Source organism: Drosophila sechellia, chromosome X (assembly GCF_004382195.2).
Source record: "Drosophila sechellia strain sech25 chromosome X, ASM438219v1, whole genome shotgun sequence".
Taxonomy (NCBI): domain Eukaryota; kingdom Metazoa; phylum Arthropoda; class Insecta; order Diptera; family Drosophilidae; genus Drosophila; species Drosophila sechellia.
The window spans coordinates 22,515,910-22,543,837 of NC_045954.1; the positions used below are offsets into that span (position 1 = coordinate 22,515,910).

General features: G+C 38.8%; 1 protein-coding gene across 1 annotated transcript in view; it reads left to right on the forward strand.

The window, feature by feature from the left end:
• The window catches only part of LOC6620348, a 45,881-nt gene extending 18,250 nt beyond the window's left edge, over positions 1-27,631 (forward strand). Inside the window, exons 5-8 of the mRNA XM_002044520.2 lie at positions 2,474-2,616; positions 19,752-19,971; positions 22,785-23,170; positions 27,005-27,631. Coding sequence (XP_002044556.1) covers positions 2,474-2,616; positions 19,752-19,971; positions 22,785-23,170; positions 27,005-27,332 — 1,077 coding nt within the window. The 3' untranslated portion in view covers positions 27,333-27,631. The remainder of the gene's footprint in view (positions 1-2,473; positions 2,617-19,751; positions 19,972-22,784; positions 23,171-27,004) is intronic.
• Positions 27,632-27,928: the final 297 nt, after the last annotated feature.

Below are 27,928 nucleotides of genomic sequence, written 5' to 3' on the forward strand. Positions count from 1 at the left end.
GCCCCCTCCCCGCTAATATCCTTGCGTTTTCACAACCTCCGGGTAGGTTATCCCACCCTCTTGCCCTGCTCCGCCATCCAGCTGCCATATTTGCTGAAAGACTAAAGTGCAAACTTGAGTCGCATTAGGCAAAAATTATCAACGCACACAGAAGAGCAAAGGAAAAAATTCCAGATCTTTCGCCTTCTATTTGTCCAGGCCACATAGCTCCACTATTCCGAGCTTTAAGAATCATATTCCAAAAATACAGCACTAGTCATTTCAGTGACTGGGGAATATAATAGATACTTTTTTTTCTAAATTTAAATTACAGTTACAGAAAAGGACTTAAGACACTTTACCTACCTTCACAGTTCCTGAATACTCGGCAGCATTCCTTCTGCCAAAAGTCACGCCAATTTCTCGGCCACAAATTCGACGGTATGAAATGCAATTGGGACTAAGACGCCAGGTAATCGGCGATTCAGCAATATGGCAATCGCATAAAGTTCAATCTGCCCACAATGGACCGCTTACTTTCCCTCACCTTGCCGACGAAAACTTGGTCCGAGGCTGAAATTTATGATTTTCTAAAGCTCCTTCCTCGCTCTCCATCCGCGCCTCACATTCATTATATTTGCAATAATATTTTTACTTCATAATTCAGCGAGAAGGGGAAAAGTTTTGCAGTTGATTTGCACTCATTTTGCGGAAACGCGCCTTTGAAATATGCCTTTCAATAAGCCAGCGACCAAGCGAACGGCAATAAGACGACTTCGAAGGATAATGGAAAAGTGCGGAGGGGCTGATGGAGGAATTTTAAGAGCTGTCAAATCGAAGCGCGAATTTCAATTTCAATTCAATGCCGACTTCTCATCTGAGCCCCACTTTAACTGACCACCGAGTGTTTTACGACCCTGCATAATTTAGCCGGCTCAGATCGGTTAGGTGTTAGGAGTATCATCATCGCCATCATGGCTATCATGGCGCAGTCATACTCATAGTCATCTTCTCCATCGACCGCATTAATATTGAATTTGTACAATAATCCTCTTTATGTGTCCTACAATGAGCGCTAAGTGCGTTCGAGCTGCCGTGCCAACCGCCTTTATGGCCAGATCTCGTACCAAATACGAAATGCATTTTCGATTTTGCTGCAGAAACCATTTTATTCCCCTTTCCATGCTCCCCAAACGATGCCGAAGATTCCTTGGGAGTAAATTGCTCACACCGCAGACTTTAAATTTTTGTTTGGAACCTACTTAAATTCACGGTGAATAAAAACGAATTTGGTAGTATATTTTTTACACTGTCGGACTTGATTTAACATTTACAAAAGTTTTATAACAGAAAAAACTCATGGTGTTCCATCTCAAGTGTTCAAAATGAAGTTCCCTGCTGTTCCCTGTTTTTGTGGGGCGTCACCTTTTTAGCACTATTATTACTTCCTCGAGAGGAAAATTCCCTCACTCATTCTTTTCGGCCTGCACTCGCCGGTCTTTGATTATTGAATTGCACTCAAAGTGTTGCAAGTGCAACAAGAACACCGAAATCTACTATTGCAGGGTTTTCGTTCGGGCTTGGTTTTGGTTTTGGCTTTGGTTGATTCCGATTTCGGTGGCCAAATTTTTGGGTGGCAATTTTGTAATGGAATTTGCTGTGTGGATGTTGCGTCTGGGTGTTATTGATAGTCGAGCATTATTTGAAATTAATTTGGATTCGTGAATTGGTTGCCAGTTGCCGGTTGCAAGTGGCAAGTTGCTAGTTTCAAGTTGCTAGTTGCCCTCTCTCCGCCGGTTGCCCACATGCCCACTAATTATGTTTAATGCTCAAGCTCCAAGTTGTGCCAAAGCCGAAAGTGGGACATAGTGGGGAGATTGGGTGGCTGGGTTTGCAGGATGGTTCGGGGTGTTTGGGAAGTTGGGTGCCGGTTGGGTGGGGTGGGGTGTGGTGTGTGCATTGGGTTGAATTTGGCTTGGATTGCGCAACCGGGCGCAACGCAGACAGGAAAAACAAACGCAAAATGCAAAACCTTCAATTAGAGCTGCTGCTGCGGCTTCCAATGTCATCGTATGCCCGGCTGATTTTGAGGTCGACAATCCTCCTCACAATCGCCCACCCACTCATACAAGTTTTTGCCTCATCACCCGCCCCTGTGGCTGCAAGTGCTTATATTTATTTTGAGACAAAGGTAGAGTCAAATCGCATAATTAAGGGGTTTACCTTCGGGTCGAAGATTCAGTCCCGTACCTGGTCCGAAAGGCATGGAATTGGTAGTATTAGCCGTATTCTTCTCGCAGAACAGAATCGATAAAAGGTTTCAGCTAATATCAGTTGTCCATTTGAAAAGCCCGGTTGCCAGTATACTTAAAATCTAGATTCCCGCGAGTGTGGCACTTCTATACTTATTGCTCATATTTCATAAAAATAAACTTCATAAATGAAGAAACTTGATAAAATGAACTTCAACTGAAACGACTATTTTTATTCGCAGATCCCCCAAATTATTATGCTAACCTTCGATGGCGCTGTGAATTTGAACAACTACCAACACTACCAGAAGATATTCGACGGCAAGCGCAAGAATCCCAACGGCTGTCTGATTCGGGGCACCTTCTTCATGTCACACGAGTACAGGTAAGTTGTGAGCTCAGATGGCAAATTGTAGTTTAATAAGCCAGCTGGCTGAGCTGACACTTGACAATTGATGCTTTTGCTTTTCTGTTGCCGTTGCCGTTGTTTTTGCTGTTCTCGTTCTCATTCTCGTTTCACTGGGGTGACAGCAATTTTCCAAATGCACATTATTTTGGCATTACAATATTACGCATACGCCGGCTATGCAGGAAGCAGCCGAATGCGTCTTCTCGAGCTGTTTTCAAAGTTCTAGGGGCCAGAAAGTCAAGTGAGTCGAGCGAGAGGCTCTGTTTTGCAGACAAAGTTTTTGTTCAAAATACTTGTCACATACTTGCCATGCCCACCTATCCCCAACCCGCCCGTCAACCACCCAACCACCCAACCTTGTGCCCGGTACAACCACACACATATGGCACACACCCACACACACTTGTCAGTCAAGTCAGTGGGGTCCGCTCTGCTCTACTAATTGTTGTTGATAAATTGGGGCTGACAAAGTTATGTCAACTGCAAAATGAATTTTCGCCAAAATATATGAACTACATTTTGACAGACTTATAAAAACGGCAGTACACACATACACAAACACACACACACACACACACGCTCGCACAATCACACAGGCAACAAAGTAAAAGCCCAACAACAAAATTAAGTGACAGAAAATGATGGAGGAAAGGCAGCAGTTACGCAAGTACGAGTGTACAGCATGGGCCAAGGGTTTAGCAGCGAAAAGAGACATAAAAACATGTGTACTAATAATTTCGAAAAATCGAAACGGAAGTGTACATTTTTTTGGGCTATCTTATACTAAATAAAAGTTGCTCGGTTAGTAAAACTATTATTGTGCTACCAAGCACACACACATACATATATATTAGGTGGCTGTCGTAGATAAATCCAGCAGCAGGAGCTGCAGGATATATGCAAGTATTCTAGAAGAACCAGCAGCAAAGGCAGTCAGCATGCTTGCCCAAAAATTATGAGAATGTTGAACGGTGGAGGAAATCAATGGAAAAGTGCAGCACAAATTCTCTAGATAATTTTTTTTTAACGAAATAAAGACATTACGTGCTCCATTTTTATTGAAAATAAAATAATTGCCTCCAGAAGGCAAGAATTCTACACAATGTTGCATACTGAAATTATACAACATTATTATTATATTATTATAAGATTCTGTTACTTAAAATTCACCCAACTGAAATGGGATCAACTATTTTTGGACTAAAGTCAGCAAATTGGTTCAAAATCTGGACACTTAGAACACAGCATTTTGATTATCTTAAAAGCAGAAATCGCATTCTCGTTGCCATAGTGCCGAATTTTGGTGATTGGTGGAAAAAGGGAAAACTAAGTGAATAGCGACAGTCAAAAAATTTGCGAGCCGAGCGTGAACAGCAAAAATCTTGAGTCAAGTTTAAAAGCTTTTTTCTACTTTGCCACAACACAGTTTGGTGTGGGGGAGGGGGAGGTTCCCGGGGGAAGGCCGCCGGGGAAGGCAGTTTTGGAGTTGAATTGAAATGCGCTGAATGGCAGTAATTGCCTGAATATGTTACACATGCACGCACACATGCACACAGTGCGCTAATCGGACGAGTGAGTTTGTGTGTGGGAGTACATATCCGTATAGTATATAATCAGGATACTTCTCTTTTTTCGGCGAAACATTTTTCTGCCAGCGAGGGAAATGGAAAACGGAGACACACTTTTCATCTTTTTCCCCAGCTCCAAACCATAAATACTGGTAAACTGCAACTGCCTGCAACTTGCGACTTTCCACACAAGAACAAGCCAAAAGAATCTGCCTGCTCGGCAGTGCGGAAATGATTTAATGCGCTCGGCAACTCTTCAGCTTTTAGCTTATTTTGTTAAGATTTTTATTTTCAATTCGCATCGCTGCCTGCCGCAAAGTATGCAGTGAATATTCCTTTTTTGTTTACGGCCGCCGAGACAATTAGTTTTGTCAGTTCTCCCAGGAATCGAGTTTTTCGGCAGGGAGAAAAATGCATATTCTCTGTCATCGGGCTGTGCGGTTCCTTTGCCTTTTTCCTCTCTCCTCATTCATTTTTTTCCTTTCGCCTATCGCCAGACTCACACATGAATCATATTTTCCGCAGTTTTTTTGCGTGCGGTTTTGCGGTCAGCAATTGATTTAATTCCGCCGAGAGTGCAGCGGCGGAGAAGTGACACTCGAATGTCGAATCTTATGTCTGCAAATTAAAGAGCAAAGTGCGAATTTTCATTTCTTTAAATGCAACCTTTAAATAAAGTTTATAATAATTGTACAAATTATTGTAAATGTGTACTATCATCACCGGTATTATGAATATTATTAATATTATATTATTAATATTATTTGGCGAGTGAAAGCGCTTTTAGAGAATTCTAATTATAATTATTTTCCAGCGAAGGAACATTAGTATACAAATATTAATTATAAACAACTTAGCAGAAAATAATATATTTGATAAATATTCATAGAATGTGTTTATTATGTGTCTTAATAAATAATAATAATAATAATAATAATAATAATAATAATAATAATAATAATAATAATAATAATAATAATAATAATAATAATAATAATAATAATAATAATAATAATAATAATAATAATAATAATAATAATAATAATAATAATAATAATAATAATAATAATAATAATAATAATAATAATAATAATAATAATAATAATAATAATAATAATAATAATAATAATAATAATAATAATAATAATAATAATAATAATAATAATAATAATAATAATAATAATAATAATAATAATAATAATAACAATAATAGTAATAATAATAATTATATTAATAATAATAATAATAAGAATAATAATAGTGTGAATGCCAACTACAAATTTCATAATTTGTCTGGGATATCGATATATATTGGGGAATATTGGGTGTGGCAAAAATTATTTTATTTTCCAAATCGATAGAAATTTACAAGACTAATAAAATGTAAAAAAAAAGTTCAATGCATTTCTCAAAAGTGTGGGAGTGGCAAACATTGTTTTTTGCAAATCGATAGAAATTTGCAGGAAAAATGTCAACTCATTTATGAAAGTGACAGTTTTGGCAGTTTTGTGTTGTTTGTGGGCGTTAGAGTGGTCGTGGTCAACAAACTTACGTTGCGTCTATGTCTCTAGAATCTGTATGCTTAATCCTAACCGTCTAGCTTGTATAGTTCCTGAGATCTCGCCGTTCATACGGACAGACGGACATGGCCAGATCTCGGCTTTTGATCGGCTATGGATCCTGATCAAGAATATATATGAACTTTATATGGTCGGAAACGCTTCCTTCTGCCTGTTATGAATATACAAATTCTGCAAATACCCTATTCAGCACTATTAACCTGATTTTTCTAAAAATTTCTTTGTTACATTTTTGTATCACTCGCTAAAATCGGACAGCCCCAGCAGCAGTAGTAAGAGTAGTAGTAATAGTGGGCAGTCCCCTTCGCACACTGTTCTGGTGCTCCTCCTCAATACGCGGGCTGTCGTAGACAGTGATACGCAAGCTAAAGAATTTAAATAGCAGTGGAGGTGAGCCCAACGACAAACCCGGTCGAAATGTACAATATTTATTGCCAGAGGCAATCCCAATATTCTGTTTGCATTCTTTCTATTTACTTAAATTGCCTTTTGCAGCACTATAAGTATTTACTCCTTGGGCACTGTGACTCACTCCTAATTTCTCGACATCACACAGAGAAACCGGACGCACTGTTCAGGACTCCAGATTCGGTTCTTGGGTCTGGGCTTGTGGCTGCTTAGAATATCCATTTCAATTGACATTGCCAGCACGTTCGCCACGGCAACTGGGAACTGTTAACTGCTAACTGGTAACTAGAAATGCAGAGCAAGAAAAGTAACAAGATTAAGTATACGTATTTAATTATGTGCAAGTAACACGAATTACTTATATTGGTACCGCATAAAAATATTAAGTTTTTCAAACCCACACAGAACAACGAGGGAAGGCGCACCGTTTCTCTCAGTGCAGCCAGTGCTAACTGGAAACGGCTAGCGGCCTGGTTATCGTTTTGCAGGGGAGTTTCGATAGTTTTTGGAGGTACTCACTGCTCAGTGTTTGCTATTTATACGCCAAAATGTCACTGATAAAGAACTTTCTTGCCATCGAATGCTGCTCCTTCTGCTGCGGCTAAGAAAACAATCAGACAATTGCCACAGGACTTTGCACACTTTTCCGACTGCAGGCTAACGCAGACGCACACACACATGGGGGCTGAGACAATAGTTGTTCGTTCATTTGTATTTGGCTTTAGAAAACTGCAAAAACCAAAAAAAAAAAAATTAAGAACAATGTTGAAGGAAACTTTTTGCGCAGCATTTTAATTGCACGCAAAAACTTTTAACTAACTAACAAGCCGAAAACTAGTCAACACCTCACTGAACACACTCACACTAACACACACACACACACTCGCATTGAAATCACAAAGAAAACGGTGAAAGTTGGGTGAGAAGAAAAAGAAGAAGGAGGAGGAGAAAGTGAAGGTGGTGAGGAATGGGGAAAAAACGGATGGGGTGGGTCAAAGGCCAGACTAAGGCCAACTAAACAAAAGCGACTTGATCCAAAATCTAATTTTCAAACATTTACGTATTAATTTAACTTGTTAACACTACACTAGCATTCCAAATCTGCAGCATATATACCACCTGCAATATTAGAAATTAGTTCAGCAAAATGCCAATCCTAATTAAAGCACACTGAGTGTATAATAGCTTATAATAGGAAATCACAGATTTTTATATAAAATTTTTTTTTTAATATTACATTCATATTAATATATAAGTTATGCTTTATACAGGACTGGCTGTAATTATACCCGTTACTTGTAGAGAACAAAGCTAGATTCATTAATAGTATGTAACAGGCAAAAGGAAGCGTTTCCGACTATATAAAGTATATATATTCTTGATCAGGATCAATAGCCAAGTCCAGCTGACCCTGTCCGTCTGTCCGTATGAACGTCGAGACCTCAGGAACTATAAAAGCTAGAAGGATTCAGCATACCAGAGAACTGCAAGGGTGGCATTTTTTGCCACTCGACTCACACCCTACAATTTTGTGTGCGGGTGCTACCCGCCACGCACATCGCGGGTACTTACAAACACACAGTATAAATCTGAACATGCAGACAAGACACCCCGTTGTACGCGCACCCGAATCAATACGGTGCTCTGCGTCGCGGGTGCCGATCACACTCGGTCACAATACCGTTAAACACATGGGTGTTTCCAAAAATACTCGGGTGTTTCCAAAAATACTCGGGTGGTCTCGTAGATAGTCGAGTCAAAGACAAGATGCGTAACTCCATACACTTCATACGTTTACACACTATTCTTTCGGCGTGGCTCTAGACTTTGTCAAATACGTTGTATAATATGCCCTTCATCTTATTATTATATATTATTATAATTATATATATTATATTATATATTATTAATATATATATATATATAATTTAATTATTAATAATAAATAATAAAATTAATTAATTAATAATAATAATAATAAATATTATTATTAATAATTTAAATATAGATTATAATACAAATAATAGTAATAGTAATAATGCTAATAGCCGAATCTATGTACATAATGTCACAAAATTCATTTCAAAAATGACTTTATGTAAGAATATTTTTCATTAGAGTATTCTGCTAGCGACGTGTGAAAAATTACAAGGCAATAATTCAAAACGGGTGGCACACATTGAGTCCATCAAAGAGCAAAGACATGAGCACGAAAATTTTCTTGGGTATTCCCTTTTACCCTTCATTTCTTATACCCGTCACGCTTCCACCCATACAAATTTTAGGCGTACAAAAAATGACCAGAGAACTGCAGCCCGCGTACAACAAATGACGTGCGGCCGATCGTTGACTGTGTGTCCACTCACCCAAACGGTTATTGCGCAGCAGGCCTCGGGTGGTTTTTTTACTCGTAACAATAACACCACGTTGGTAAAACACTCGAGTATTTTGTGTTGCCGTAAGTAGGGTGTCAAAAAATACAGGGGTGCCTAGAGTACCGAGTGTTTATCGGGTGGACGTAGAGTGCCAGTGCACACTGGTTTTTTATGTGTTTTTTTTGGCAGAAAGTCAAAAAATTTTTTTAACGGAATAAAAAAATTTATAGTTTCTTTATATTTAGGATAGTCTAATTAGATAAAAAAAAATCGATGGCTTATTGTCCACCTCTCAAAGACAGGTGATTGTCGATAGCATACGTAAGACAGAATTGGCGGCAAATCACTTTGCAACATTTGTGGTTAATATTTCCTCAGAGAATTAAAAAGTTTAAGGTGGTGTCATGGAAAACAGTAGGCCAGGTATGTAGATTTGTAGTTCAGTAAAATTTTTGTGTATGTTATATGTTTTTGTGTAGTTGTATCGTGTTTTGTTTATGTACCTTTTTTACAGTCAACTTAACAAATGTAGCTGTGTTTCGTGGAATATAACTTTTGTATGGCAAACCACTTCAAAAGAATTTTAACGGCAAGTTATTAACTAACATGTGTATAATATTATACAACTAGTTTCATATGCACCTTTTTGTTCCTTTTTGAAAAAATTACGTTTTTGTAGATGAATACTTGTTTGGGTATGCAGAGCTGCTAGACATTTGGAGCAACAATAGTCGCTCTGAGGATGCAGTTAGACAGCATATATTTAAAAAAAATTGGTCAGAATAATTTAAATGAATGTTGTATTTCATTGATAAATAAAAAAGTTAAGTCCTTTGATTACATGAGGAAATATTTGCCAGGTTGCAATAGATCGTTGGAGGTTGAAGAAAAAACACTTCAAATGGCTGGCATCTAGTATTAGTATAATCGCTGATTGGAAAACTGCAAGCAAAGTTGGTCGTCCAAAACTAGTTTATGAAAAGGCTAGTGCCATTAAAATAAGTAGACAATGAAAAAAAAATAATTTGGATCAACAGATCGCCACAATCTATACGGTTTTGTCGTCCTTTAAAAATTGAATTTATTAAGGAAACTCGAGAGCTTATATTAGCAGAAAAAGAAAACTTGGATACCCAGATTCGTAATCTGCACATATATTTGCATAAAATAAACAACATTAAAATATTTGTAAAATATGTCGGTCAAATGACACTAATAGATGGTAAAGTCTTAAACATATTAACAGGATGTAACTCTTGCCAATGTTGCCCGATTTTCGGAGCAAAGTCAACGCATTTAATGAATGTGAATGATTTTAATTCAGATATTTTTGATGCTAAATATGATGCTAATATAATATAATTAAATATAGATACAAAATTTTTTTTTTTTTGTAAGCTAAATATTTTTATGGCATATCGGCCAGATCGTTTATATGGCAGATATATGAAAGCTGACCAAATCACTTGAAACTTTGTGAATCATCTTGGGGGAAGAAAAGAGTAACACAAACCAAATTTGGTGAAGATAGGTCATCATTTCGAATTTCTGCCAAAAAAAACGCATAAAAAACCAAAGTGCAGTGGCGGGCTGCAGTTCTCTGCAGCATACAGATTTTAGATATAAAGACGCAGCGCAAGTTTGTTGACCCTTCTTGCCACTTTTTAAAAAATTTTTGAAATTTTTTCATAATTTTATTAGTTTTTTTATTTCTATCGATTTGCCAAAAATCTTTTTGCTACTCCTACTCGAATGCCCTAAAACCATCCAAAACTGCAACGCCCCTATTTTTTAACCATTTCTCGATATTTTTTTATAATTTTATTAGTCTTGTAAATTTTTATCGATTTGCTAGAAAACATTTTGCCACGCCCACTCCTACGCCCTAAAGCCGCCGAACCGGTTACAACCACGCTTTGGGACAATTTTAAAATTTTTTTCATTTCATTTCCCAATATACATATATCGATATCGCAGAAAAATGATGAAATTTTGCGTTCGCATTCACACTAGCTGAGTAACGGGTATCCGATAGTCGAGGAACTCGACTATAGCATTCTCTCTTGTTTTTTTTTTGGGTTGAAAGAACGGCGGGGTGCTTGAAAACCCCACTGAATAAACATGAGCAAGGCTCTCCCCGCAGAAACCAGAAGATTGAAATCGAGTCCGCGTTATGTTCAGTCCTAGCTGAGGGATAAACTTTTATTGCCGGCAAAGTGGGCGTGGCCACCTGGCAGCCGCCCAGCCAACTTGCAGCAGCAGCTGGTTTAACTATGTAATTATTTATTTTAAATCGTTTTCCCTCTCATCTTACCACATCAACCGAACGAAGACTTGCAAGAGAAAACTGACAGCGAAGCGCGAGAAAAGCAGTCAAGTGTTGGCACACGAAGGGCGTGGCTATTAGATGGAGTTAAAACGCTACTCAGCGTTCCAGAAGGACACTAGAAGAAGGGATTGGCACATTGAATTGCCTTGCGTCATCGTTCAGCTCTCCAGAACACAAAGATACTAAACAAATTAAATCATAAAAATTTAATCATTTGGTTTTGGTAACACTGAAATTCGTCTCGGATGGAAAAAGTTTTTTATGCTCCACACATTTTTTTAATGAAGTGAGAAAAACGAAGGCTAATTGTAATCCAATTAATAGGCCAAGTAAAATTTGCCAAGCCATAAGCGGTTTTATTCATTTATTTGTTGTTTTATGTTTAAAACTAGTGTTTGCGTATTGGACTGAACATTCCATTAACTATTGGACTCATTGGCATCGAAATGAAATCCATTAACGGCTATGTGGATGGCACTCAATCAAACTCGTTTCCTTGCTGCATATTTAATGCTGTCATGTGCCTAATCCCGATTGCCTGCTGCCACATATCGATTAAGTGGCATTTATAATGGAATCAATAAAACACAAGTTTCAGCCGCAAGCCCGACTCGGCCAAGATATTGTGCCAGATTCAAGTTACCCATTCGCACACTCGCATCTCCGGAATGCACTGTGAGAAAAACATAGCGGTTGCAAATAATAGGGGTGCTTGCTGTAGTAGACACACTAGAAATGAATGAATCAGCAAAGTGTAGCATACATCAAAAATGCTGTTTAAGATATTACATTCTTGCCTAAGCCATTTAAGACATAATCTTTTGCTGATTTGTGGTATTCATGTCCTATGAAAGTTCCAGCACAATCGACGACTTTCGAATGATCGAAAAATGTTACAGTGCAAGGACACATTTGCACAATGGCAAATAATTGCCTTTGCTACCGAGTCGATGTTGTGCTCTTTGATATTGCATTTCATCAATTGTTTGCCATCGTTTGACCTCACCAACCACACACACGCACATGCTGCTGAGAGCCGTTGGCAATTACGAAAGGTGAACTTTGACACGCGTAATCAACACCTTGGCCATTCGTTGTAGAATCGACCCGAAAGCAAGCTGGCCCCTTTGTGATGGCTAGGCAACTTTGATGTCCTGGCCTACCATACGCATACTTGCGGCATAAGTTCGCTCTCATTTTCATTCCGTTCCCGTTTCAGCAACTTAATGTTAATAACATCGAGCGGCTGCGTTCATCCAACGGCTAACCGTGCTGCCACGCCTACTTTGAGCCCCGCCCTCAACAGTGACCATATTGTGGCTGGGAGCGCTGATAAGGCAAAGTGGGACACTAATATTAAATGCAATTTACCTTATTGTCGTTATTATTCAAATCTATGTTTTTGTGGTTTTGAAAGAAAAATATGTATCACTTTCATTAAGTTTAAAACGTATTGCTGGCTACGCCTATTGCTATTGTCTCTTCTTAATAATGTGGGCTAATTTACATTCATTACTAGTATTTAAATAAGATGTTTATGAACTTCCCGTTTTCGGAGCTCACATTGTCTAAGAACACTGCTCCGAGCTATAAGCCATTGTAATTCAGCCCACTGTGCCAAACTATGGGCTCTTTAAGCTCACCAACTTGTACCTCGACTTCGTCCAGCTGCTTGGGAAATTTCATATGCCTACCGGCGGGCGCAAAGTCGCGGTTATGTCTCATGTTGATGCTAATGTTGACGTGGCCCTGCCCTTGATGCCACAACAACAAGAGCAACAAAAACATAAGCGGAATTACTGTGAGCCGACAACAACACGGGAAACGACAGCGAGCCAACATCCTTAGCTTTAAACTTTCTAAATGACCTGAACAACTTTTGAGCAGCTGTCTGGCGAGGTTTGCAAGTTTTAAGTTTCCATCAAAAAGGCAGCGCAGAACGGAACCCAGGGGAAGTTTGATGGGGGCGGTGGGTGAGTAAATAAAGTAAATAATAAATGCAAATTTCACTTAAACTTGCTTCAACTGTTCGCGACACCGTTTAGTCCTCTGGCCTAGTTAATGCTTTCTTGCAATTGCTGAAAGGGTTAAGTCGGTGCCTCCCAATTGGCACTGGGTCATTGAAGAGCATCAGTAAATGCAACTTGACTGACAGAGAGAAAGTTTCAAGAACGGAATATGTAGATTTCCATATTTTATCGAAAACAGAGTGTTGCATTTGGCATTTTGATAACTACTTAGGATGCCAACTAATCATATTTGCCTCACACCAAGCATATCAATACCCTGCCGCTCGAAATCGATGCGTTTCGGGGATTTCCGGCAAGTTCAGTGAAGTGGGCATCCAAGCTCCCATCCTTCCTTCCTTCCTTTTTCCCATCCCCCGCTCTCTTTAGACCCCGGTTCTTTGGTCCTGGCAATTGGTTTAGATCACTGAGCTGTGCAACGAATGTTCGCTCTCCGTGTTTGCAATTTGGTAGGGAAATATCCGTAACGTTAATATGTAGATGCTGTTCGCTGGCTAATGGTTTCGGAACATGTGTGTATGAGTTTGCCTCTGCGTCTGTGTGTGACATGTGCATGTGTGCGTCTGTGTCTGTGTGGGGGTGTGGTCGCTTTTCCTGTTTTTCTTACTGCAAATTGTTGATGAAGGCCCTGCCGTTGTTGTTCTTGTTATTGCCGGCATTGTTGTTTGTTGCCAGCTTTGCTGTTGTCGACAATGATGATGAGACTTAAACCAACTCCGGGAACGGCTACGGGAAAGGAAATGAATACTGAAAGGGTCCCGGTTCGCAGACTCTGCTCTCGGACTCAGGGATGTCCAGTTTATGTTACAAAATTTGGGCGCAGGCCCTACAAATGAGGCCATGATCACAAAGTGTATTCGCTATTCCAAATGGATGTTATTTATTTTTGCTCATTACGTTTTCATATCCCCATTTTTTTAAACTTCTCTCAGGGTCGAGTCAATCTGGCCCTGTCCGTATGAACGTCGAGATCTCAGGAACTATAAAAGCTAGAAGGTTGAGATTATGCATACAGATTCTAGAGACAATGACTCATGTTGCCACACCAACTCTAACGCCCACAAACCACCCAAAACTGCCACGCCCACACTTTTGAAAAATGTTTTGATTTTTCTTCGTTTTATTGTATGTCTTGCCAATTTCTAAATTTCGCTTTCGCATTTCCACTAGCTGAGTAACGGGTATCTCATAGAAGGCGAAGTCCATTATAGCATTCTCTCTAGTTTTGAATAGATACATGAAATAAAACAGCCTTCCCCTTTTTGGTACATAGGCACAACGACTTTTTTAATTTATTTTTTATCCTTTAAAAAGGATATAAACTTATTTCCAAAAGGGCCAAAAAATTAAGATATGGCCAGAAACCAGCCAGATGGGCAAATCCTCTCGGACTCTGGCAAAGACTGCATCCGAAGAGATTCCAATGAACGGCAATGATGATGATGATGACTATGTCGTTGATGTGAAATAAAGATAACGACAACGTTGACAATGACTATGACAACAACCCAATGACACTTTAACAGCTCTTACAGGTGCCTAGCCGTGTGAGCATGTTTGTTTTGGTTCAGCTGTACATCCGCACACATGTGCACGTGTGTGCGTCTGGCCGTATCCTTTGCAAACTCCAAATCTGTTGGGGTACATTAACTCTCGGGCCAGATCTTGGGCGGAAAGCTAGATGACATTAAGACTGGAGTGTTAGGAATTCAATAAAAATTATCGTGTAGTTGAACCCTTAGCTCAAGAAGAAACAAATGAATTGGTTGTAAACATCTTTTTACAAGCCATATTGTTTCTTTAATGACTTGAACAATGTTATGATTTTAAGTCGCTTAAATAAAAGCTTTGTAAGCCTAAGCCCAAATATAAATCTTGACTATGTGCGGCTTACCTATTTTATCGGTTAATTCTCTTTTTCCGTGTCATAGTCTCTGTTGATGATGAACATGTGTGTGGAAAATGTGCACTAGACCCTGCTCCAGTCTGCTGATTTTTCGTTTTTTGCCGCCATCGTACAGTAGTACTTCGTTAGATTCTCTACCAACATTTGTATACTATGGACAAATTACATTTTTTCAAATTAATTTAGTCCAATTTTTTTTACGTAATAGGCCTATTTTGGATATTAATCAAAGTTAATTCCCTCTAAAGCGTTGTACATACTTAAATTTATTCAAATATGCATAGCTATGGTTAGATTTGAAAGGTTCGCTTGAGTCATTTTGTTTTATAGAAATTTTTGGATTGATTAATATTCAAAGATATGTCCCTATATTATTCCTTTCCACAAATTTCTTATATGTTTATACGCCGGAGTGTTTTTCTGCATTTGCCCTCTGTATTTGGCTGTCTGTTTTTATTAGTTCGCTCTTGTAATCACTAAAGCCACCCACTATCCGTACCCATTTCCGGGGAATGCACCCTAGTTCTCCAACTTTTATTGCTAAACTGGTGTTGATAATAACGATGATCACGGAAAAGCAAAAGACACAAGAGATAGGGAATTCAGCAAGGCAGCCATAATTTTTCCATGTGAACAAAGTCGCTCCTATTTTCCCTTTCTGCATTTTGCATTCTGCTTTCTATTTCTTAGTTTTTCTCTTTAGCTCTTGTCTGTTTTTGCTTTCTCTTTTTTTTTTGGCAATTTTCTTTATGAGTGTGTAGAACGCTGTCGAAGAGCTTTATTGAAATAATGGCGGAAGGGGAGGGGGATCTTATTGTTCTTATGCCTTTACCAAAGTCAGGCAAGCTCGTTAGCCATGGAAGTGTCACACACACAGGCACCACACACTTATTGCACACACACAGATACTCCCCCACACATGCACAATATGTTCGCCATGCAAATGAAGTTAGTTTTTGGTGCTGGGGGTAGGAAAAACAACAGAATTCTCATTGCTTTGAAAAAATGGCTCTAGACAAAAAAGCCATGGCCAAGAGAACTTGTAGATTTGGCTTTTAAAAGCACATTAAAAGAAATTGCTCGACTTTGAGACGAGCCCAAATTGAAGAAAAATACGTGTGCGTGTGTACCGGATTCAGAACCGAGGATGGGTTAAATAGTATTGGGAATAAGTTTCATACCTTTCAGATATAAGAGGAAAATAAAAATATAAATTATAAAAGATACCTTATTTACTTCTGAGTTAAAAATTTGTACAGTTTTTTCTTAACCTTGCAATAGCTTTTGCTCCTTCCTCATTACATTGCTTCATTTATTACAAAGCAATAAATCCACAAAAGTCCTCCCTCCTTTACATTATTTATTTTAATTCTAATCGATCTGTCAAATCCCTCAATTTAATTTTAAAAAACGCGTTTATCTTTTCCTATATTTGGTTTTACCTAAGACATTATTGCCGCCCTTCCACACAAGTGTGTCTACGTGTAATCTTACAATTTCTAATAGTTCAAATTACATGTGTTTCTGCCTTTTTAAATGCAAATTGAACTTGTTAGCAAACACAAATTCAAGCACAGAGATGGGGGCTCGGGAAAATTCAGTTTGTGGTAGCTGGAAAATTTAAAAGGCGTTGGGATTTTATAAACGGGCTTGGGTAAAAACCGTTTGTGGAAGCTGGGTGTGGGTTTTAGGGTGATTCTCGAGGATCTTTCCGCGTGGGTGGATGGCATACACAATGGCTGCACTTCGTCTTCGCCCACTAGCGACAAGGCCAAAAGAAAATTCATCAAATGAGTGTGACGCACTTCCACCACAGACTTGGTCCACTTTAAAGGACCACCCAGAGTCCAGCCCAGCCACTCAGCCTTGTTTGTCAGTTTTTCTTTGTGGAGTCATTTGACTATTTTTGCTCTGCTTCGGTGGCTCTGTTAATTGCTGCTGACATTTGTCACCTCCACCTCCTCATGGCCTTCGGCTCCCTAGTTGTAACCACGTCTCATATGTCGTCCTGTGAAGCAATTGGTGGCAGTTTCAAGAAGGGCTGAAGGGTAATTTTGGAAATGAAAAGGTTACCAAGCGATGCCAACAACCAGGTTTTTAGTCAGTTGACTATCACAACAAATAAATCTATCGGGTTAATTTAACACACTTTTTTTTAAGCTGTCAAGTGTTTTATACGGCGCGCAGTGACGATTTGGACACACTTGAAAACATTAAGCAACCTATATGCGTGGGCTTGGTGGTATTCTTCTTTTTTTTGTTTTATTGTTTTTTGTCTAATTATACCATGGAGCTGAAAAATAATTAATAGGAGGCTTTGATCCAAAACTGACAAAACATCCCCGCTGAACCAATATTTTGAGCAGTGGCTGTCAAACCAACCCTGTTTGTGTCGCATTCTTGGCAACACTGTTTGTTTAAATTGTTGGCCTTCTTCAGGTTTCGTTTTCTTCTCTGAGCTCGGCTTTTCACATATTTTTTCAGTTTTTCTCATTTGGCCTTGGCTTCAAGTGTTGCCACCCCTCCGCATGGTTCTAGTTCTTCGTCCAGCTGTTTGTCTAACAATTGAAATGTCATGCAATAAATGTACCCACACATACGCACCATAGGATGCAGAAACGCACACATATATACTCACACACTTATACATCCCGTGGCCCAGGCTTTTCAACAACTTTTCACATTTTTGCATGAACTTTTTGACGATGTCAGATAGTTTTGTGCCCGTGCGCTATTGTAAGGATGGCAAAGGCGGTAGGTGGGTGAAATAATGGAGGTGTAGATGCAGGTCGCCCATTGCAATGGGGGTGGCTGCAACGCCTACGGTGCATCAAGTGCGTCAGCAGTACATGGGGCAAAATATGCTGACTGAACAAGGGAAAAATGTTAAAAATGGTTAAAAAATGCATTAGAACAATAAATTTGCGCTATTTTTATTTAATACCATTTTGATTACAACAATAATTGAGGAATCTATTACAATTGAGATGGAAATAGGAGCATCAACTATTTAACCGCAATGGTTATTTATATTTCATACCACTTAATATACATTTAATATTATAAAATTGTATAGTCCATACAATTAAGTTTTGCATTTTCTCTTAGTGTGCAAGCAACAACAAAAATACTTCGCATTCATTATGATTTTTATACCCGTTACTCGTAGAGTAAAATGGTATACCAAATTCGTTGAAAAGTATATAACAGGCTGAAGGAAGCGTTTCCGACCAATAAAGTATATATATTCTTGATCAGGATCAATAGCCGAGTCGATCTGGACATGTCCGTCTGCCTGTCTGTTCGTCTGTCTTTTATTAGTCTTGTACATTTCTATCGATATGAAAAAAAAAGTTTCCACGCCCACTTTAAGGCCCTAAAGCCGCCAAACCGGTCACGATCACACTTTTGAACAATTTAAATTTTTTTTCTCATTTTATTTCCCAATATCTATCGATATCCCAGAAAATTGATGAAACTTCGCTTTCGCATTCACACTAGCTGAGTAGCTGAGGGTATCTGATAGTCGGGGAACTCGACTATAGCATTTTCTCTTGTTACTTCTGGTTTTCGCCTCTCAATGGGCAGAAGGGGTTTGTCCGAGCTGTTTGGGCCAAAAGTTTGACTTTAGGGCATAATTTCATTGCAAAATATTTGCAGACACACATGCATGGCGAGAAGAGGCACTGCAAGTGAAATGTTTAATAAATATATACGTACATTCATGCAAAATTCTTGCTTATTGTTGCAGTTGCTGCATGAAACGAGTTAACAGATGCAAAAAGTAGAGCTCACAGAAATAAAAAACAATGAAAAAACAGTTGCATTCATAATTTTATTTCCATTTTGTTTATTTTATTTTTTTGGCCATCGCTTTCTGCTGCTCGTAACTATTTGTGCTTTGCAAGCACCACCGACAACTATGTATTATTTGTTGGCTGCATCCTCAAGCTTTGCTTCGCCAATCCCCCTTTTGGAACCCATGTTTGGCACCCTTTGGAGAAATAAATTCTAGTCATATATTTTAGTAAGTTCGCAATGGGTGCTACATACCTTTGGGACTAAACATTTTCCGTGTGGTTTGCAAGCCTTTTTTAAACAAATAAATTAAGAATATCCCCTGCACCGACCACCTATTTGGTGGTTTTGGATTTGTAATCTCAGCTTACATTGAAGTGGTAATAAATCAAATGCTAATTTTCTTCTCTGTACACATACACATGTTTTGTTAGGGCATTTTCGATTCGAAGGCTGTTTTCCGACACCTCCTGAGTTCTATTTATTTTTTAAACATCCTCCCACTCCACAAAAATGCTCTTTACTTTCCCATTGCATTTTAGTTTTGCCGTTGGGAAATTCTTCTAATTGGCAAAAACCAGGAGTTTGACAGATTCAGTGTTCATGTTCGTCAGTTAGTTTCGAATTTTCACTTTTCCTGATATGTGTTAGGGTGCTGTTATTTGTGTTTAACCATCGAGTGTGAAAATGATTTACTAGTAGTGGAATAAAAGAACCACTCGAACTGGTTATTCCTGAGTTAAGAACGTAAAAAATTAAATGAAAATTTTTCTATCTTGTAGAGTTATTAGCAGCTTGTTATTGTTTTATTTAAGAGAAAATCGCGATTTAATAAAAAGTGCAATATATTTTAAATCAGTCTTTGTCCATGTTGGCATTATAGCACTCGCTTCGATGGTCAAGAGTCGAAGAACCCGACTAAAGCGTTCCCTCTTGCCTTCTTTCATAAATTTATTCATCTTATTTCTTTTACAAATTTCAGGATATTTACCATGCATTATTGTTTATAAACAAAGAATTGCTCACAGAAAACACAGCAAAAGTTTCTGTTCTCTGATTACAGCCCAATATTATGGCCAATTAATTTTCCTTACTGACTGCCGATTTCCCCCAATTTCAGCAACTACCAGCAAATCCAGCACCTGGGATACTATGGACACGAAATCGGAACGGAGAGCATCTCGCAGCAGCAAGGACTGCAGGACAAGGGCTACGAGGAGTGGGTGGGCGAGATGATTGGCATGCGTGAAATCCTGCGACACTTCGCCAATGTGTCCGTCAACGATGTGGTCGGCATGCGAGCTCCGTTCCTCAAGCCTGGCCGCAACACCCAATACAAGGTGAGTTGCAGTTGTTATTGCAAGGAGTGGCAGGTGGGTGTAGCGCCCTGCACAACAGAAATGCAAACAATAGGGACATCAATTGACATGCAATTGTCGAGTACGATTTCTTGAAATCACAACCAGAGGGTATGGGACCGGGGTGGAGCTGCAGAGATCCCAAACGGAATCGAAAATCGAAAAGTGATCCATTTAAGACTGCAATTTCTGTTAACGCCGCGAAACGGAGTGGAAAAACGTACCCAATTCGTTCGGAAGCAAACGGAAAGCAATCTGAATTTAAACTTAGATTTGTACTTTATAAAAGTGTGAAGACAATAATTTAGATTTTACGCAGTCCTATATTTACCAAAATATGGTAAGTAATTATGGTAACTTACTTAAGTACTAACAGAACATGGCCGTAATTGTTGGAACTGCTTGTAAAAATTTGTATACCCGTCTATCGAAGAGTAAACACAGCTACGTGACTTTTGCTCGTTAAAGGTAGAAGTACGCGTTTCCTACCCCAGTCAAGTGTCTACCTAGTGGATCAGGATTACCAGACGAATAGTCAATTAATGTTTTGGAACAATATGACAGTTATATGATATAGTCGTCCGGTTGCGAAAGATTTTGAAATTTATTATTTGGAATATTTATCCATCATATGATCCCACATGGGTTCTTTACTTTACTACGGACAGGCAGACGGAAGTGTGTAGAATAAGACTCACATGATCCTGCTTAAGAAAATATACACTTTATTGGGTCGCTTCCTTTACCTGTTACAGTAAATGTATTTCAACAAATTTGGTATAATATATAACTTTACTAGTATATTAGATTATATTGGGCTTACTATATTTATTAGGTTATGCATTCTTTTTATTGTACAACAGCCCATTATGTGATAGCTCTTTCATTTAAATTGACGTGGTATTGGCTTTAAATTGAAATTGAGTTTGGTGAAACCCAATAAGGCAATGACAACCTAACCGTAACCTCAACCCAACGAACACACACACGTTGACTCCGACGAAAATTTCTGGTTGACATGACATGACATCAATGTCACAATACATGAACGTACACATCGGTTCAAGTGCTCCATTATACGACATCCATCCATTCAAGCTCCCCTCCCACCTCCCAAATCTCGATCAGAGTCGTTGGCACATTCACGCATTTAAAATCATATCCATGGCAAATCTCTTTATGCAGATAATGGGCCCATATGAAAGAGTGTGAGCGCAATGAACGCCCATCGATGCTGTATTGTATCGCACCCATGGATTTTGTCTGTGCGATGGGACAACGCTGATATGTTCGTCATCAGTTGCTTGGGTAATTCATTAATTCTTGTACGGACAAACAGGATTATTTATTTTTTAAAATAACTCCTATAAACTTTAATTTACTTTTCCGTAGGCAAAAAACATATTTTATTACAATTAATCAATTTAAGAACAATCTTTTCTGTGACATACACTTTTTTCAAAAGTCGACCCGTGGGACCCGTGGGACCCGTGCGACAAAACAAACACAAAAAAAAAAAAAACAGCATAATAGAAAGTTATGTCCCAATTTAATGAAACAGACTGACGAACTTGCAATACCGTAAAGTTGGAAATCTATGATTTTTTAAAACGTTTTAGCTTCGGAGGAAGAAAGTAAACGCGAACATTCAAAAAATTGAAGCTGTTGGGCTGGTCACACAAAATACCCATCATGTCTAGATGAGATAAGAAAATGAATAGATTACAAAGCACATTGCTAGTCTGTTATCTGAAAAATCCATTTTTTTGACAAAAATACATTTTTAAATGAATTGGGTTTTATTATATGTGAGATATACATGGTTGTGGTCCCTGCAAGGACATATATTATTTTGTGATACATACTTGCTGATATGCGGCAGAAGTTCTATATCTCGGAATCCATGCTCCTCCGAATTTGTTGTGTAATTTTTCCCAGATTGTATTCAATTTGGATTACTAATAATATATCATGTAAGAGCGGCTTCTGGTCATTATATTGTACAACTTATTTTGCTAAACTTTTAAAATTAAAACAGGAGAGGTTGACAGAGGATGGTGAGGTTGAAATTGGCAAAACGAACAATAAAACGAAGAAAAATCAAAAATTTTCAACGAAATTTTATTGTTTTTTTTTTTAATATAATAAATGTGGGGATGTTAAACAAGACAAAAACAGGACGACTACACTTATATTAACTACATACGTTAAAAACAACATACCATGGCTTTTATTTTTTATATTTTTTTTTATGCAAAAGTAAGCAAATAATTTGGAGGGAATTGCCTTCTCTCAATCAGCTGTTTAACACTGCACCTCTAATAGCCCATAAAAAGCTTTAGTGACGCTTTCGGTCAATTTTGTTTGTTTTTTATTTATATGATCAATGATTTTCTTTTAGAAAATGATTGCTAAAGGACGATATATTGACATAGAAATTTAGACTTTATGCCCAAAAAAAAAAAACGATTTCTGGGGTACAGTGCATTGTGGTGAGATAAAAGTGACGATAGCACCATTAACTTCAAAAAATTACCAACGTTACAAATTTCTTCGTACGAAAGGTTTGGGGTCTTGTTCTCATTGAAAGTCAGATTCCGTTCAAATAAAAAGTGTTTTTCAATTTGACAGCGGTGTCACACTTCTTGAACGTTTAAGAAAAATAGGTGCAGATGGAGGAGATTCTGACAAATACATATTGGGGCTGTCGTTTTCATTCTTCTATAATAACATATTTTACCTCTTTAAACCAAAGTGTTTTATAAATGGCCAAATTGTCTACTTTTCACTACCAGGTGCTGGAGGACTTTGGGTACATCTACGACAGCTCGATCACCGTTCCACCGGTACCCGTGCCAGTGTGGCCGTACACCCTCGATTACAAGATCTCACACGAGTGCAAGAGCGGCACTTGTCCGTCGCGCACTTTCCCCGGCGTTTGGGAGGTTCCCCTGAACACACACTACGTGGAGGGATTTGAGGGCGGTCACTGCCCCTATCTCGACCAGTGCGTCTTGCACAACCTAGACGAGGAGGAGGTCTTTCAGTGGCTGCAGGAGGACTTTTCGCGCTACTACGAGCAAAACAAGGCTCCATACATGATGCCCTTCCACACTAACTGGTTCCAGACCAAACCGCTGGAGAACGGCCTCCACAAGTTCCTTGACTGGGCCCTCGAACTGTGAGTGTGACACTTTATATCTAGGGATATTAGAAAGAACATACAAAAAAACCCTATGATTTCGGATAATATGGATAATGTTTTAATCGCTATAAGCATACTACACCAAAATCAATACCATTAAAATGACTACCTAGATCTATGTCTGCAAACATCCCTATGAACTCAGAGCATTTGGCAACGATCAAGGCATGTTTTTCCACCACCCTTGAAAATGAACCATACACATACTTTATTATACATTTAATCGGTCATATAGCTTTTAATTAGTTAAAATGTAAGGCAACTCCGCCTTTTTTGGATTTCAAAACTCTATATATATGATTTTGTATATCTTTTCAGAGATATTCTTTCTAGATTTGTTTTTTTCTGTGTTTTTTACCTCGTTAGGGGTTTCTGTGTCTGTTATATGCGCACACTGCGTTCATTTTTTCATAAATATATTTTTTCAGTTTATTCCGTTTTTGGCCTTATACATAGTATATTTTTGTTGTTGGTGTTTTCATAATTGAAAGCCAACTTTGTAACAGGCTCCGTCCCTCATAGCATCTACTTCTATTTTCACACTCGCACAGACAAACACACATGGGCAGCTGGCGTTTCCTGCCGATTGCCGCTGGAAAGTTTTATATTCAATTAAAAAAAACCAAGAGAGATGAGCGAGATGAGAGCCGGAAGACGGAATAAAGAGAAGCGGGAGAAAGCAGGGAGAAAGTGGGCCGCAAAAGGCAGAGGCAGAAAGCAGTAGCAGTAGCAAAATTGGCAATTGCTATAGAAATTGCTTGTAGAAGCGTCGACACATGTTGCCTGTCCGTCGACAGGTTGAGCAGGGCCTCACGAGCCCCCACTAGTCCTTTACAAACAACACTCCTGTGCGGAGAGTGCACTGAAGAAAAAGGGGTAATACTTCTGACTATTTAATATACAATTACATTACTACAATATATTTATAATGAAATAGACATTACTCGTAATCTCTGATTTAATGGTAATTTTCGGTAAGAATAAGTATCCGACTTTTCAATAAAAAAAAAACGACTTGGCATACATTGCTGCATACTTTCAGGCGCTTTGGTAGGTAATAAGTGTTGTGCTTGAGAATTTTCCCCTGTGCATATCGCCAATCCTGCTGGCAGTCACTCAACCATATGCACAACTCTCAACGGAATCTCCGACCCAGCGTTCTCCCACTTTCTCCCATTCCGTCGTTCTTTTGGCCAACCCACAATGCCGACGCGCTGTGTTCAGCGTTTAAAAAAATCATCAGCAGAACACGAGCAGTAGCTTGGATAAGGATAAGAAGGGAAAAAATCGCACGTTTTAATGAGAAAAGTTTAATTTTGTTAAAGTTTCATTTCAAAAATATCAGTGCAGGCGCAGGCCAATGAAAAGGGATACATGAAGAGAAAGGAGAACGTGGACGACGGGCAAGAACACAAAAGGCCAAAACAGGAACGCGGTATTAAGGGTCGTGGCTTACTAAAAACAATGTTAAAACGAGCAAAAACAACACTGGTGAGCCCAAGGAGGCAAAGACGGCTTGCCGTCAATAGAGAGAGACGGTTAGTCCCGCCGTTCGAGCAGAAAGAGACGGTAACCTTGTTTAATGAAGGTATGCTGATAGAATCGCACTTCGTCATCGACATCAGTCGTGAGCTTGTGTGTATCTTGCTCGCTAGTGCTTGTGTGTGTTAGCCATGTTATCAGTCGTCTTTGTTTTCGTGGAGAAGGGACATGATGGCTATCTTTAAATAAACGGTTTTTTTTCCAAACAAGCCCTTGTGTTTTTCCGTCTTAAAAGATTTGATTAGCTTTGCCAATGGCTTCACACATTTCCTGCAAGGGAATAACAATTTGGTTTTCTTTAACTGCCAAGCAAGCTTAAGGCATAAATTAAATGCCTAATAGTAGGCAATGTTTCTATGAAAATCAACCAAATGATGGCGGTATAATTACATACTCGTAGAGTAAAAGGGTATACTAGATTCGTTGAAAAGTATGTAAAAGGCAGAAGGAAGAGTTTGTGAATATATAAACTATATATATTCTTGATCAATATCAATAGCCGAGCCGATCTGGCCATGTCCGTCTGTCCGTCCGCATGAACGGCAAAATAGGAACAATGGAAGCTAGAGAGTTAAGATTTGGCATATAGTTTCCAGAGACATAGACGCAGCTCAAGTTTGTTTGTTTCTGGTGCCACACCCACTCTATCGCCCACAAGCTGCCTAAATCTCTCACGCCCATACTTTTGAAAAATGTTGTGATATTTTTTCATGATTTGATCAGTCTTGTAAAATTTTATCAATTATCTAAATAATTTTTTTATAAATGTATTTTAAATGTTAATCCGGACTAACATTATCCAAGTGTACGTCAATTTTAGCCTACCAGAACGTTTTGAGAACTTTTTAAAGTCGGTTCGCTAACCTTTTATATATTGAGTTGACAGGCGCATCACCAATTCTAGCGTATTCCCTTCTTACTCTTCTTTTGAGGGACAAAAGTGCAGCAGCATTTGGAGGCAATTGCCCTCTTTGATGTTGACTAGATTGGTGGGAGATCTTTGGGCTAGCGTAAGCTGCAGCTATTCTTACTTTGCTCATGAATATTGAGATTGCTCCCTCAATATCTTCAGCAGTAAAAATCTCAACTGAGGAACCAAGTGGAATTAAATGTTGTCTACGTGTTTGAGTTGAGGCGAATGATACGGGACAGCACTGACGAGCATATGATCCGAGAACAGATCGTAGCACGACATCATATGTACATCATACATCATACGTCATACATCATCATATATCATATAAATCCACATTTTTTGGTTATAAAAATAGCATTACGAGCACGCACTAATTAAAAACTAGTATGCTCTATTGAAGCTTGCAAGCGTGTACCAAATTAGAAAGATTTTTTATCGCCAGAGAAAGTTCAGTTCGAGTGCAAGCATTTTAATGGAAACCATCGTCAAGAGAATTTCAGGGCGGTAACCGAGCTAAAACTTTTTAGTCTTGCCGTTTTCAAACCTAAAGAAATTTCAACTTTATTTTCGCCAAAACGGCGGCACATGGGTCGGTCCATCCGTCCACCATTTCCTTTCACCTATTTCACACCTCATGCATTAGTTTACGGCAAACTGAGAGAGAGAGAAGTTAGAATTATAAAGATCTGACCGGGCGATGGGTGAAGAGGAAACGGTGAAACTGAAAGAGGAGCAGCTGCTGCGAAACTATTTCTCGCACAATTGTACGAAGTTTTTAATTAGTGTGAATGACTTTCAACATTGCGTTGCCGTCCGGACCTGGATCAAACTGAACCTGAAGCTGGATCTGGATCTGGAGCTGAAGCTTAGGCTTCACGGGAAATGGAAAACTGGGCAAGTGAAAAGGAGGGAAAGTGGGAAACAGGAAACGGGAAATGGATAATGGCGAAATGTTGAACCGAGAACGGGGGGCGGAACGTACTGTTTGCATGAGATGCCTGAAAATGCGTACCCCACTGTCGAGCAGCGCAAAAGAATTCCATAAAGTTTCCTTTTGCGTCAACTTGCTTAGGTCCTCAGCACCGCCCCTTTTGCCACGCCCAATGCGGCCCATCATTACTGTCGTAGCAAAAACATGTGTGAAAAGCGTTTCTTGTTTCATTCGAATATTTTTCATTAATACTACATCTATAAATAAACAAATATTTTTAAGGTAATTTTTTACTGATAAGTAAAAGGAAACCTTTTAAACAGAAAGCTCAACATTATTTAGTAGTTAATTTTCACAGTCCTTAAATTGAAATGACCAACTTGACCCTCTTATAACCACCGTTTATGTTCTGAATTCTCAGACCTGACGTCTACATCCTGACCGTTACCCAGATGCTCCAGTACGTGACCGACCCCAAGGAGCTGCGCGACGTCAGCCAAATAGAGTCGTGGAAGTGCGACAAGAGCGTGTCTGTGGCCCCCAAGCCCTGCAATATCTGGCAGACGTGTGCGCTGCCCTTCAAGATTCCCGAACAGAATCTGACGGATACGCGCTATATGGAGACCTGTCGGGAATGCCCTAATGTGTATCCCTGGCTGGGCGATGCTGGCGGTACGGGAATCGCGGGTCGCGATAACTATATCTTTGCCGGTGGCGAAAATCCCGAGGAAGAAGACTCTGCGAAGTAGAAGATGCAACTCCCTTTCACTCTATCCATCCCATAAATTTCCCACCCTCGTTTTTTTTTATGTTGTACCTTGACTCCTATTTTTGTTTAATTTTTCCTGTAGTATACTCTCAGTAATTTCCACCCACACATGTGCCAGTCATCGTGATGCAATAATGAACTGCTGCCTTCTCTTTTTATAAATATTTCTTTGTTCATTCTTCTATTTTTCTCTTAGCTATAGTTCTTAAGCGAAATTGTCCTTAGTTTTTTGAGAGAACTTAGTTTTTTTCACCAATAAATTGACCACTTTTCTAAAAACTGCGTTCTTTTAATATTTTTGTAACGCACATATGTATTCATATTCTCAAAAAGGAATGTATCTCACCAATATCAGAAATCTATTTGTTACCGCATTTAGCGTGTTTTTCATCAAGTGTCACACACTTAGCTTTTAAGAAGCCAATTTTTACATATGTATTACTAATTTCTAAAATACCACTTGACAATCAAAAGTGTCTCGCAACCTCTAGATGAAATCTATGTTCTATTCATTTTCGCAGCGCTTCAATTAAAATATTTGTCCACCACTCGAAACTCGAAAACTTTTTCTCTGGG